The sequence below is a fragment of the Phocoena phocoena genome, chromosome 10 (genome assembly GCF_963924675.1).
Source record: "Phocoena phocoena chromosome 10, mPhoPho1.1, whole genome shotgun sequence".
NCBI lineage: Eukaryota > Metazoa > Chordata > Mammalia > Artiodactyla > Phocoenidae > Phocoena > Phocoena phocoena.
Genome location: NC_089228.1, coordinates 83480191 through 83495729, shown reverse-complemented (window position 1 = coordinate 83495729; position 15539 = coordinate 83480191). Strand labels below are relative to the sequence as shown.

Genomic DNA, 15539 nt, shown 5'->3' with positions numbered 1-15539 from the left:
GCAAACAGTGTGACAGACAAGGGATTAATCTCTAAAATTTACAAACAGCACATGTACCTCAATATGAAAAAATAAACAACAACCCAATCAAAAAATGGCAAAAGACCTAAATAGACATTTCTCCAAAGAAGACATACAGATGGCCAAGGGGTACCTGAAAAGATGCTCAACATCGCTAATTATTAGAGAAATGCAAATCAAAACTACAACGAGGGAATTCCCTGGTGGTCCAGTGGTTAGGACTCCGTGCTTCCAATGCTGGGGGCCTGGGTTCCATCCCTGGTTGGGGAATTAAGATCCTGCAAGCTGCACAGCATGGCCAGAAAAAAAACCAAAAAAACTATGAGATATCACCTCACACCAGTCAGAATGGCCATCATCAAAAAGTCTACAAACAATAAATGCTGGAGAGGGTGTGGAGAAAAGGGAACCCTCCTATGCTGTTGGTGGGAATGTAAATTGGTACAGCTACTGTGGAGAACAGTCTGGAGGTTCCTTAAGAAACTAAAAACAGAACTATCATATGATCCTGCAATCCCAATCCTGGGCATATATCTGGAGAAAAACATGGTTCAAAAGGATACATGCACCCCAGTGTTCATTGCAGCACTATTTACAATAGTCAGGTCATGGAAACAACCTAAATGTCCATCAACAGATGAATGGATAAACAAGATGTGGTACATATATACAATGGAATATTACTCAGCCATTAAAGAGAATGAAATAATGCCATTTGCAGCAACATGGATAGACTTGTAGATTATCATACTAAGTGAAGTAAGTCAGAGAAAAACAAACATCATGTGATATCACTGATATGCAGAATCTAAAAAAAAATTGATACAAATGAACTTATTTATAAAACGGAAATAGAGTCACAGACTTAGAGAATGAACTTATGGTTACCGGGGGGATGGGTGGGGGGGAAGGATAGACTGGGAGTTTGGAGATATACATGTACACACTGTTATATTTAAAATAGATAACCAACAAGGACCTACCATATAGCAAAAGGAACTCTGCTCAATACTCTGTAATAAACTAAATGGGAAAAGAATTTGAAAAAGAAAAGATACATGTATATGTATAACTGAATCACTTTGCTGTACACCTAAAACCAACACAACATTGTTAATCAACTATACTCCAATATAAAATAAAAATTTTTTTAAAAATCCATAGGAACTGAAATCTAAAAATAAATAAATAAAAATAAAACAATAAACAACAACAACCCAGAAACAAAGTCCTATTTATAGCACAGGGAACTATATTCAATATCCTCTGATAAACCATAATGGAAAAGAATATGAAAAAGAATATATATATATATATAACTGAATCACTTTGCTGTACAGCAAAAATTAACACATTATAAATCAACTATACTTCAATAAAAATTTTAAAGTATATAAAGGCAGCCATGTTAAAGAGGCCTACATGGCCCTCTTGTCAACAGCCAGCAAGTAACTGAGTAAATAAGGCCCTCAGTCCAAGAACCCTCAAGGAACAGAATCCTGTCAACAACCATGTGAACTTGGAAGCAGATCCTTCCCCAGTCAAGCCTTCTGATGAGACACTAGCCCTGTTTAACACCTTGATTTCAGTCTTGAGAGATTCTGAAGCAGAGGACCCAGTTGAGCCATACCTGGATTCCTGACACATGAAAACTATGAGATAATGTGTGTTGTTTTAAACTACTAAGTTTTGAAATAGAAATAACTAACACAAAAGGAGATACAAATGTAAGAGAAGTAAACACCCTATAGTCCTGAATTTTAATTGGAAGTATCAATAAAATATAGATGCCCTAGGTCTTTCTACTAAAAAGGCTTAGAAACAGTGAACATCCCCTGGCATCCAATTTGTGGTCTTGAAATTCTGTTTCCCCAAGAAGAAACCAAGGCTCCTTGGAGAAATGGCTGAATACAGATCTGAGGCAGGAATTATATGACATAAGCCTGAAACATCTTGTCACCATAAAGCAAGGAAGTTCCTGACTATGAGGGTCTAATGTCAGAAGCCAACTTGAAGAACTTCCCACTTGAAGATGGGAAAATTTGAGCATCAGTAAAGATAATGACAGCAGTGGATTGAAACACTTTAAGGATGTTTACATCCATGAATTCATAATTACTCTTATTCTAAAAAACTGGATTGGTCACCAACTAACTATTCTGAAAACTGGTAAATAAAAGGAAACAATCAAGGATTTATCCTGCCTTTTCCATGTGAATTATAACACTTGGTAACCAAATAGATGATAAGAAAAAGTTTCTTTTAATAAATGTATTCTTCTAGGGAATTCCCTGACGGTCCAGTGGTTAGGACTCCATGCTTTCCCTGCCAAGGTCCCGGGTTCGATCACTGGTCAGGGAACTGAAAACTCCCGCAAGCCAGGCCGCGCAGCCAAAAAAAAAGTATTCTTCGAGTGAATAAAGAAGGAATGATATAATTAGAATATTGTGATTTTGCCACCAATTATGAATTAGTGGATAGAGACACTATTCATCAGTGGCTGCTAACATCACAAAGAGAAACCAGACATTCTTTCTTGATGGAAGAAAGTGACACCATGATTAAGTGGTCTTGCCAGAAAGGCTGAACCTGAATACGTTCAAGCCTCCAGACTGAACTACCAAATCCCAGGAAGTAGAAACAGAGAAAGATGTGAAAGTACACCACAGGGAAGCATTTGTCAAAATGCATACTGGGGGGCAACTACAGGATAAACAACCCCCACGCCCAGGAAATACAATGCAATGGGAAGAAAGAAATGGAGCAGAAATCCAATTAAAAGAGACAAGAGGGACTTCCCTAGTGGCGCAGTGGTTAAGAATCCGCCTGCCAATGCAGGGGACACAGGTTCGAGCCCTGATCCAGGAAGATCCCACATGCCGTGAAGCAACTAAGCCCGCAAGCCACAACTACCGAGCCCATGCGCCGCAACTAGTGAAGCCTGCGCGTCTAGAGCCCGTGCTCCACAACAAGAGAAGCCACGGCAATAAGCCCACCCACGGCAACAAAGAGTAGCCCCGCCCGCCGCAGCTAGAGAAAGCCCGCTGGTAGCAGCCAAGACCCAATGCAGCCAAAAACAAACAAAAAAATAGACAAGACCTACCAGTCAAACACATTTTGTAGACATAATGGGGACCCTGATTCAACTAAACATTTATATATATATGATATATATATTTAACTAAACATATATATACGATAATAAAAATTGGAATGTAAGCACTTACTGGATATGTGATGACATAAGGAATAATTATTAAGCTTTTATGAGATAAAGATATTATGCCTATGTTTTAAAAAGTATTTGTTAGAGATACATACTGGAATATTTACAGGTAAAACAGTATATGTTTTTGCTTCAAAATAACAAGGGAAGGGAGTGGGTGGATGGGGACACACATGATACAAGACTGGTCAAGAGCTGCTAACTGTTGAAGGTGGGTGAGCATGTAAGGGTTCATATTATTCTTTCAGTCTTTGTCAACGTTTTAAATTCTTTGTAATTAAAAAAAAAGCTTTTAAAACGTGCATATGCTATGGTTCAGCACTTAACACTTGTGCTCAAGGAGGCAAGTGCACGACCTGGCACTACAGTGTTGTTCCTAATAGTGAAAACAGGACACAACCTCAGTGTCTATCAGTAGAACTGCTAAAGAAACGGGGCTCTCAATTCTAACTAGGGTAGCAGTTAAAACGGAATCCAGTACAGCCTTGACAGCACTGATGTAATACTTTATAGCTTCTTACTGAAATGGGGTCAAGAGCACAAAGGGGGCCTTCAAGCTGTGTGACCTTGAGCGAGTGACTTAACCTCTCCGTGCCTCAGTTTCACCCTCTTTAACATGGAGTTGATAATAATCATATAGATTTTTTTTTTTGGCCACGCCCCTCGGTTTGCGGGATTTTAGTTTACCGACCAGGGATTGAACCCAGGCCCTCCGCAGTGAAAGTGCGCAGTCCTAACCACTGGACCGCCAGGGAATTCCCGTATACACACCATTTTTTGACGATTAAATGAGTTACTACCTGTTAAACGATTAGAACAGTGCCAGGCTCGTGGTGAGCGCTACAGAAGTATCTATTAGTAGTCGTGGTATATCTATTCCTGGAAGGCCGGCCTTGGTTCTTGGCGCACCCCGCACTGCGCGCCCTCTTTCCTGGATTTTAGCCTGGAGCCCGATGCACCGCGCCCCGCCCGTCCCGCTCGCCCGGGGACTCACCTGAACCCGGCCGACCCGCGACCGAGACTCTTGAAACGCCGGTGGGGCCTTGGGACTTGGGCCGAAGGAGCACCGCGGACCCTCTCTCCGCTCCGCTAAGCTGACACTTCCGCTGTCTCTTTAGGCCGCTCGGAAGCTGTTTCGTGTTGTCGGCCTCCACGCTTTGGGCCCATCCAGTGCAAAGAGGCCAATAGGAAACTGTCCCCCTTCCCCCGCTGCCCCCAAATCCTGGGACCTCCTGTTCCTGTTCCATACAAGCCTGGCTCTTCCCTTCCATTTCCTAGCCCCACCCCATCCTGCCCCCGACTTGCCCCACAAGTGAATTTCATTTGGCGATCTGAGGAGCAGCACCGAGAGACCCAGAGAAAGGGTCGCCTGCATTGCCTTACCCCTGAGAGCTCCACACACCCGCCTGGCCTTCTTGTCTTTCCACTTGGGCACAGAGAGGTGAAGTAACTCGTCCACAGCAACACTAGTGGACAGGGACAAACCACAGCAGCGCCCTGCTACCAAGACACTCAATCTCCCACCCCGCGGCTTTCCCCGCCCTTCCTTCCCATCAGGCTCTAGCTGCCTGCGGAGTGCCTGCACCTGGCCACCCTCACTCCCCGTGTCTCCCACCCCACATTAACATCACCTGACCTCCAGGAGTCTATCCATTTCTTCCTCTTGTGCACCAACAGGGTATGTGCACCACCCCCTCTCCCAATACTTTCAGGACACAGCTAGTCACACAAAATAATTACTTGACAACTACTTATGTGGCAACACCTATGTTTTCTAGATAAGGAAGAATAATAACTTTCCAGGTAGGGAAACAAAGTTTCTGGATGCTTAATAGGAAAGAGCACTAGACAGAGAGTCAGTCTCAAATACAGACAACTGTCACCTCCCAGGCATGCTACGTTGGGCAATCACTTCATGTCACCAAGCTCAGTTTACTCAACTGTAAATGTGAATGGTAAACACCCACGCCTTGCTCTTCTCTGGGTGATTGTGAGGATCATCTGAGAAACCCCATGGGAAAGCTTTTTAGTCTATACCCTGAGGCCTTTTCACCAGCTGGTCCCACTTCCTGGATTACCCTCCCAGGTAGCACTGAGCTGACTCCCTCATCTGCTCTGTATCTTAGCTCAAATGCCTCTTAACGAAGCCTCCCCTGACCACCCTAGATAATGAAACCTCACTCCTTTTATCCTGCTCCACTTTCTTCTGTTTCCAAAGCACTGTATCACCTATATATTACACTATATCGTTTATGTATTATACTCATTGTTTTTCTCAGGCAGGGTTCTCTGCTGTGTCCCAAATCCCTGCTGAGTGGCTGAGTGCCCTGTTCACTGCCTGAACTTCCCTTCTTCTCTAGGTGCTCCGCTGATCACAGGCACTGAAAATCCTTCATGACACTGTCAATGAGGCTGAATGGAGGGGAGTGGTATCAGCGCCTATAACACTTTGGACTAGATTGATGAAAGAGAAACTGAAAAAAACCTGCAACATTCCCAAATTCTCCCTTCAACTTTCTCTTTGCTGCAGGCTTACCCTATCAGGCCCTCTCTTCTCCCCCGTCTCTCCCTTCCCGTCTCGAGGCCTCTCCTCCCCTTTGCTTTTCTCCTTTACTCCTTGGGCCTCTTTTGTGGCTGCTTTCTCCTCTGTCAGCTTTTCTTTGCCTTTCTGGGTAGGTGAGAGAGGAAGGGGCTGTCTGAGCACTGGGGTTGGAGTCTCAGAGAGACCAAACTGAAATTCAGTGTTGAAGGTGAGTGTGGTCTGTAGTAGCAGCCTAGATAAGGACACGGTGGCTGAGACTTTGTCCCTGTGTCCTGAGATGCTCAGGGAGCACTACAGGTCTGCACTGTGCTCTAAACATGCAACAGCTGCTTTCCCCTCACCCTGGGAGCTCACACAAAGGGGAGGGAGGAGGCAGAGCGGAAGCTCTGTAGCAGCGGCTTTTTCCTAAAGCAAACGTTTACAGGAACTGCTTAGACTTCCCAAGTAAAGATTTGGCTGAATCTGCCTATGCTAGAGCAGAGAACACTGCCTGGTTTCCCAAACCCACCTCAGCCCACCTGCCCATTGCACTTCTGGGGCATCTCACTCCTCTGGGGGTGGGGTAGGCAGTGGGGAGCACAGGTATAGGGGCAAACATGCTGAGGCAGAGGTTGCAGGTGGAAGAAGGATGGGAAGGAAATGGATTTGCTGGCACCTCTAACTGATTACAAGGACCATCAGGACTGTCTGGGGCCTTGATACTCAAAGTGTGTTCCATGAACCAACAGCATCAGCATCACTGGGAGCGTACTGAAAATGCAGATTCCTGGGCTACCTTCTGAATTAGAATCTGTATTTTAACAAGATCTCGGGTGATTTGTAGATACTCTAAAATTCAGTAAGCACTATTCTAGGGACTTCCCTGGTGGTCCAGTGGTTAAGACTCCATACTTCCACTGCAGGGTGCATGGGTTTGATTCCTGGCTGGGGAACTAAGATCCCACATGTCACGCAGTGCAGCCAAAAAAAACAAATTCAATAAGCACTATTCTATGTAGTCTGCATTTAGCCACTGTTCTATTTACAAATGAAAGGGTCAAGGAATTTTAGAGTTTTTTGGTTGTTGTTATGGTCCCTAAGCTATAAGGAAAACCCAATATATATACATATGCATATACATATACACACACATATATAGACTTCCTTAACTTTTTAAAAATAGACTTTGAAGACATATTTAGTACAGTATACTTTTAGGTTGAACTTTTATTTCCTTTCTTTTGAAATTCTGATTCAGATTTTGACTGTGGAGAAAAGTATAATGAGACTGTCAGCAGAGGCGTTTAACATTCTATTTCGTTCAAGCATGATACTTACAATTCCACCTACATTCATTAGATGGTATTATTTCTTTATGTAAATCATAGTGCACGTTTATTGAGAGTTATGTTTTCAGTGCTTTACAAGTTTGTATTAATTTATTCTTATGTTCCCTATGAGAAAGGTACTCTTATCCCCTATCTTACAGACAGGGAGACTGTAGCATAGGGGCATTTAATTAAACTGCCTGAAGTCACACAGCTCACAGATGGAAAGGCAGGTAATGAACCTACACAGTGTGGTGCCAGATTTGTGTGTTTAACCCTGACAGTAAATGGCCTGAGAAAGCTGGACTCCCCAGTTAAGCAGCAAGCTGCCCGAGGTCAGAGGCTCCTTTTCTTGATAGAGTCTCAATGATGCTGCTCGCAATGGCCCTCCAAGTCGCTGACTAGCCTTCAAAAGGCAGTGGCAGAAAAGGCTATGAATAAAACCGGCACACTGCAAAGGTTTTAAAGTATCATCTTATTCGTTATTTATAACAAAAATGGAAACCTTAATATGGTAATGACCTGCACTGGGAATTTGGAGTTAGATATCAAAATGGGATATGGATTTCTAAACCATCAAATCTATAGGTTTCACACCATGGGTAATGCTGCTTAATAAATGAGTTTGCCACCCATTCCGATGAAAGCAACAAAGAAATCATCCATTAAATTCCTGGGGAGACTGTGGCAATGATTTCCTATGGGAATGGGAATGATTCTTATTCCCCCAAATCTTAATTGTGTTTAAAATGTCACTTTTACAAAAAAAAAGGGCTCATCTCTGAATATCTTTTGAATGTACCCAATCTTAAAAAAAAGTATACACAATTGCTAGTCATTTAGAGTTATTCAATATTAAATATTACTCAATAATGGCCCTCCATACCAATTTATCTCCAGGTAAGATTTGGTCCCTTTAAGAGAAATTGTTAGAAATGAACCAATGGATAGGGAAGAAGGAGGTTGCCAAGCAACTGCCAACAGTCATCCACCCAGGAGACAGCAGCACTTGGTCTGCAGAAAAGCCACACACTCCAAAGCAAAATAAATTTCATAAGAGCAAAATTAGCCACTTGAAAATCTTACTTTCCAAGATCACCTCATTTAGGGGCCCTGGTGGTCCATGGGATTAGTCCAGTTTGGCAACAGTATGGATTCTAAAATGCCTAATGAGGTTGCAATGATGACTGAAGGCTTTCCCACACTCATCACACTCATACGGTCTCTCTCCAGTGTGGCTTCTCTGATGCTTTATAAGGAGTGTTCGCCTACTAAAGCTTTTACTGCACTGACTGCATTGATAGGGTTTCTCACCAGTGTGGATTCGGAGGTGCTGGAAAAGCCCCGCATTCTGGCTGAAGGCTTTACCACACTCGTTACAGCGATAGCGCTTCTCTCCAGTGTGTATCCTCTGATGCTGAACAAGGTATGAGCTCAGGCGGAAGGCTCTCCCACACTCTTCACATTCATATGGTTTTTCCCCTGTGTGGATCCTTCTGTGTCTAATGAGGCCATTGCTGGCACTGAAGGCTTTCCCACAATCCTTACATTGATAGGGCTTCTCTCCAGAGTGGCTTCGCTGATGTTCAACCAGGCCTGACCTCTGGCTGAAGGTCTTTCCACATTCTTCACATTCATATGGCTTCTCCCCAGTGTGGATTCTCTGGTGCTGAATGAGAACTGAACTCTGAGTAAAGCTTTTCCCACATTCATTGCACCTGTGACGTCTCTCTCCAGTGGGATGTCCCCTCTGCTTTTCTACCTTGCTCTCACGTTTACAAGTTTCTCTGTACTTAGAATCTAAAGGAACATCTCTTTGGAGTCTGCTATTCTCAAAATGTCCCGTTTCTTTTAAGACTTCTTGTTTCAATGCCAAGTCCTGGTTTTCAAGTACAGTTTCACCATCTAGAATAATAAATAGATCAAACAATGTCATCTCTTTCCTTTATGAAAGAGTATAACCACAGGATGGGGAACAGGAAGATCCATATCAAGCACACATATTCTAGGAATCCAAAGAAGACCTAAATGGAGATATTGAGACCAACAGAGTAAGGGGTCATCAGCACCTGCTGAAATGGCTGGAGGGGGTCACCCAGAGAAAGCGAGGCTTCCAGACAGGATGTACTCAAGCAGGCACTGTGGAATGCTTACTAGGAAGCAGGAACTGTTCTAAGTGTTTTATGTATATTAATTTATTAAATCTTCAAATGACTCTTTGACTCCATATTATGATTATCTCCGTTTTTACAAATGCATAAACTGAAGGCACAGGAAGGTTACTTGACCTGCCCAATGTCACACAGCTTCTAAGTGGCAGTGCTTAAATTCCAACCCAGGCAATTTGGTGCCAGAGTCCACAGTCTTTACTACCCTATACTGAACCACCAGAGATCCCCTGAATGGACCTGTGAAAGTCCTTACCTTGTTCTCCAAATTTGTGGGGCCCAAAAGATTCACATTTGAGCTGTGTCACCATGGACTGAACCTGGAGAGCTGTTGATTCCTGCTTGGCCTTCAAATGCACTGCATCCCCTGAGAGCACTTCAGAATGTCCATGTTCACAGTCTGGGGCCTGAAGGCAGGTAGGTATATTTGGGTTCATAAGAGGAGGATTACAGGAATCCAGGCTAATACTCAATGAAAGAGATCATATGGAACCATATGAGACATTTTGTAGAGCAATGGCACAGTGGAAGACCCAGAGTTTAAATCCACACCCAAAAGCAGAAGGGGGAGAACAAGAGTGGCCCAACGTGATATGGTGGTTTAAAATATGTTTATAAGTTCTTTGATGCTCCTTCCATTAATTCCTCTCTCCTTGAGTGAGAGCTGTACTTAAAATGACTCATTTCTACTGAATAGAATGTATGGCAGAAGTGACGGTATATAACTTCTGAGACTAAGTAGTAAAAAGGATGTGGTTTCATCCTTATTCTCTCTTTCTCTATTTCTCTGTCTGTCTCTTGGGGAAGCCAACTGACATGTTGTGAGGACACTCAATGAGCCCTAAGGAGAAACCCATACGGTAAAGACCTCCCGCCAACAGCCAGTGAAGAACCGAGGCCCCCTACCAACAACCATGGGAGCCATCTTGGAAGTGGGTCCACCAGCCGTAGTCAGGTCTTCAGAGGACTATAGTCTTGCTTGACATCTTCACAGCAACCTCATGAGAGATCCTCCTAAGTGGCTCCCAAAACCCTGACTCAGAAACTGGGAGATAATATTTGTTTTTTCAAGCCATTAAAGCTTAGGGAGGCGGGTAATTTGTTACCCAGCAACAGAGAACTAATACATGAGGCTATGGCCAACCAACCTGGGTCACCAAACTTCACCCTTCGTTTAATATTCTGTGTCCAGGAGCCTATGTTCCTCCTCTCACCTGGTTCTCTGGCTCACTTAGCTCTCGTTCCAGATCTTCAACTGCAGCCACCGCCTCCTCCCCACTCTCGGGATGGTGCTTCTGCACCCAGGCCTGGAGCTCCTCGGGCAGGATGGTCAGGAACTGCTCCAGCACCAGGAGCTCCAAGATTTGCTCCTTGGTATGTGTGTCTGGCCTCAGCCACTGATGACAGAGTTCCCGGAGCCGGCTCAGTGCTTCTCGGGGACCAGGAGTCTCTTGGTAACAAAAGTGCCTAAAAAGTTGGCGGGAGGCCTCCTGGCCAGAAAAGCTGTTCTCCTTAAGGTAGGTTCCTTGGTCCCAGATAGGGTCTTCCTCCACCTTCACAGTCTTAAGTCCATCCTGTTCCCCTGTTGAAGCCATGCTGGGATTAACTTAGAAGGGCTCACTCCAGCCTGAGGCAGAGGGGTAACTGATTTAAGATCCCTTGATTTAACCTTCTTTAGGAGAATGTACCTGATGAGAAAAATATGTCTTAATGGAAATTAAAAAGTAATGGGGAAAAAAAACAAAGTATAAGAACAATAAATATTATGCTATCATTTATGTTAATAAAAGGTATATATAGTATTTTACTTCTGTACGTTTAGAAATTGGAAGAAAAGGCATATGGCAGAATACATTACTGACCCCAATTCTTCACCCTTCCCTGTAGACATGTACTTTGTTGTGCCCTCCCACTGTGATTCTGGGCTCAGCCATGTGACTTGACTTGGCCAGTGTGTTACTAGCAAGTGTGATACAAGCTAGACTTGAAAAGTACTTGTGTGATTGGGCTTGCTTGCCCTTGCCTGCTACAATTACTAGGAGGATATGCTGGCTTTCAGATGATAAGAAACATGCAGGACAGAGCCAAATCACCCCAGAGGGGCAGATGAGACCATCCTAGGTCAGCTAACAGCCAGCTAATCCCCAGACATGTAAGTGAGCCTAGCTGAGATTTGCAGAGCTGCCTGGAGGATTCACAGCTGACTGCAGATATACAAGTAAGCCCTACCCCTATCAGCTGAACCCCAGACTCATGTGCTAAATAAATGTTTATTGCTATATGCTGCCAAAGATTTGTAATTGTTACACCACATTATTATAGCAATGAAAAACTAATACAGAGGGGTGGCCTCTGGGGAGGGAACTAGGTAACTCAGAATAAGACAGGAAGGAAAATAATACTGTCTGTATTTTTTCTGATTGTTGAGCCATTTCAAATAAAGTACTTATTCTAAGAAAATAAACAAATAAATAAATTGTAGTGATTTAAAAGTCTCATAGTCAATATATGGTAGCTTTAGGGGAAGAACAGGACATATAAAACTAGCCATAATATCAAATGATGAGTGCTATATAGAGGCTTCAACAGAATATCTAGGGAGTGATGAGCAGGAAAAACATAATTCTGACAGGGTATGGAGCAGTGAAAGAATGTGGCTTAGGGGCAAGTACATTTGAATTAGGCCTAAAATAACGAACAGAAAGTTGTCAGGCAGAGAAAGGGTGATGGGAGGAGATTCAACATGACAGGCCAAGCAGACAACAGAATCAAAGGTATTTAAGGTTACACGGCACAGTGACTCTAAGGACAGGCAGGGGGTCCTGGTGGCTGAACTACAGAGTATAGCGTGTGGGGAGAAAATGCATGACAAGAGATAAGGTTGGAAAGATGCATTTCATCGGAATAGAGAACAACCCTGAACTCTAGGCTAAGATGTTTAGACTTTACGATATGGAAAACCGAGGGTCATCAAGGTTTTTATTTCACTGTCATAGAGTTAGAGCTGTATTTTAAAGGAATATTGAGTAAGATTCAGGAGGAAAATGGTAAGAATATGCTGTAGGGTTGTGGCAGTTTAAGTTGGCAGGTTTAATGGTGGTTACACAGATACAATGTTTACTTTAGCGGTGGAATTTAAGTTTTATATATGGCTTTAGTTCTTTTTTTTTTTTTTTTTTTTTTTTTTTTGCAGTACACGGGCCTCTCACCGTTGTGGCCTCTCCCGTTGCGGAGCACAGGCGCAGGCTCAGCGGCCTGGACCGGGGCACGAACCCACGTCCCCTGCATCGGCAGGCAGACTCTCAACCACCGCGCCACCAGGGAAGCCCTTTAGTCCTGTTTTAATAGAATCATTAAGGTCTGAGAGAACTGAGAAAAGTTTCTCAGTTATACTTTATTGGGGGAAAATGTATTTATCCCATTCATTCAAATGTCATGTGCCTACTAAATGCCTGGCATAGTGCGGGCACTTAGGTCAAAGCAGTGAAAGGGAACAGACCTGGTCCTTGCCTTTATGGGATTTGCAGTGGGAGAGACAGACTTTAGTACAATATTCACATCAACTTATGTTGTAGTGTTAAGAATAGAGAGCGTTACAAAGATTGTGGGTCTTATTCTTTGTCCACGTCCAGCGTCAACTCTAATTTTTTACTCCTTACTGCAGCATCTGGGTATCAGGTTTGTTGAGTCTTCAGTCCAGGAAGACTTGTAAGCCTGAGAATTCTTATGAATTTACATTGGATTCCACTATTATTAAAAATGTGGCAAAAATTGTTCTGTGACTATAGGCTCTGAACCTGAACGCTACTGAGAAACCATGGTGATCAGGTTTTTCTCTTGAGTACCACAGGCAACCCCTCACAGACCCAAAGCCCCAGGTGGGGCAGCCTCTGCATTCGCTGTGCTGCTCTCCCCACAGTTGGTGGACTTAGGATTTACCTCCTGATCTTGTGCCACCATGAACTCTGTCTTTATCCCTGTTTTCTGGATAAATAAGTGAATTCTCCCTATCTACATCCCTTCTCCTTTCATCAAGCCATGGCAAGGGCAGGGAAGGGAGAAGGCAGAGAAAATGCACTCTTCCTATTCTCCCCTATGCCATCACTGCTCCCAGGATCTGTATGTGTTACCCTATGTTACCAGCTAGTCCTCCCTTGTCTCCTGTCTCCTCTCCCACCCATGTCCCAACCTGCTACAGATCCCAGACGCCTCTTGTACTTGATACACCTCTGATAAACTGAATGGACTGAGTTTTTTTAAATCATCTTTAGAGAAGCACTGCAAGGTAGAGACTAATGTTCAAATCATGTGGCCTCTCTAAAATGGGACTGACCAAAGCACCCCTATCACAGAACTGTGATAATTATATAAGGTAATGCATATAAAAAGCTTAGCATGGTACCTGGCCCATAGCAATTGCTAAACATTAAAAAACTACCAGGTATTATTAGCAAAGCAGTACTAATAAGTTGAATATCCTCTTTTTATAGAGGAAATAGACCCAACAAAATAAACCATTGAATTCACAGGCCAAATTCAGTAGACAGTTGCAAATCTTGGAAGAAATATTTTCTGATGCTAGAGGCTTCAGTGGACTTCCACACTCATGAAAGGGGATAGGAAAAAAAAAAAGACTGTAGGCTACTGACTCAGGCTACGGCTTTATCAGAAACTATGGACCCAGGGGCCAAGGGACAGGACCAGTCTCATCTGCAGTAACTAAGCCCTGAAGCTGCTGGCCCCATACTAGGTCTGCCCGCCCTAAGAACTTCTTGGGGCAGCAACACTCAAACACTGGGTGTAAGTCCCAGAAAGGGTCTTAAATATAATAAATATAATGCTGAATGAAGAAGAGAGAGAAATCTAAAACAGAAAGCTGCCCACACAAAATAAACCTACAAACTAAATTCCAAAATGCATGAATAACTCTAACCCTAAGAAAAATAATCAACAAATCAGAACAGAAATTCACTTGGACTATAAAGTTCATTTTATAGTCCGAGGAGTTTTTTAAATAAGTGATTTTGAGAAATACATGAGATAATGAAACCAAAACAGGCAAAAAATGCAACACTGGGTAGATATAAAAAAGGACTAATGAGAAATCTTAGGATTTAAGAAAAAACTTTGACATTTAAAATGCATCAGAGGATAAACAACAGAACGGACACAGCTGAAGAACAACAGTGATTTTTAAGACAATACTGAAGGCTTTACTCTGAATGCAGCAGAGATGAAAAATATGGAAGAGCAGTTAAGAAGAAAGAGAGAATATTTCATATATATTATCTTCTTAACTGCTCTTTCATATATATACACATATATAATAAATATATATACATACTATATATATAAAATGTTAAGAAAATACAACATTAATATACAGGAGCTTCAGAAGATGAGAATGTAGTGAATGACTGAGAAATAATAGTTGAGAAAAAAAATTAAGAATTTTCCAGAAATGAAGGCCTGACTTCTCAGATCAAGAGTGCACACCTAGACATAATACAGTGAAACTGCAGCCTATTGAGGATAAAGAGACAATCTTAAAACCTGCCAGAGGAAAAGAGACAGATTACCTACAAAGGAAACACAGCAAAGTGCTCATTAATGGAGTCCAGAAGGCAATCAGAGTGGGGAAATGACTGTGAACACAGAATTTACTCCCAGCCAAATATAAATAGAGCAAACTGAAGCCATTTACAACCCACGAACCCTTCCTAAGAGAGTAACTGAAGGATGTAGTTCAGCAAACAAAAGTGAACTCAGAGAGAAGGTATGAAACAGAGGAAACAACATAAGTCCAAAAACTGACAAAATATGGCAATAAATTTAAATGACTATGGGAAAAAAAACCTCCTGTAAAGTAATATATTCATTCACATGTAAAATGATGTACATAAAAGGTTATTTACTGTAGCACTGTTTGTGAGGCAAAAGGTTGGAAACAACCTAAATGTCCACCAATATGGGACTGGTTAAATAAATTAGAGTAATCCATATATTGGACTACTACTATGCAGTTTTTAAAAATGAGGCAGCTCTTTATGTACAGATATGAAAGCACTGGCAAGATACATTTAGTGAAAAAAGCATGGTGAAGAACCACTGTGAAAAATATTATCAGTTGTATTTAAAAAAGGGAAAAAATATATATATATATTGGATACCCAAGCAACATTACCTGTCTCTGGGGATGGGAAACATCCCAGAGGGAGCAGGCATGATGTGGAATGTTTCAATGGATAACCCGTATTACATTTTTTTACATAAGA

At 42.5% G+C, this 15539-nt stretch overlaps 1 protein-coding gene across 1 annotated transcript in view; it reads right to left on the bottom strand.

Annotated features, from left to right (window-relative positions):
* The window catches only part of LOC136129040 (zinc finger protein 665-like), a 472691-nt gene extending 461832 nt beyond the window's left edge, over positions 1 to 10859 (bottom strand). The window contains 3 exon segments of the mRNA XM_065885117.1: positions 8244 to 9001; positions 9521 to 9671; positions 10479 to 10859. Of these exon segments, the coding sequence (XP_065741189.1) occupies positions 8244 to 9001; positions 9521 to 9671; positions 10479 to 10859 (1290 nt within the window).
* Positions 10860 to 15539: the final 4680 nt, after the last annotated feature.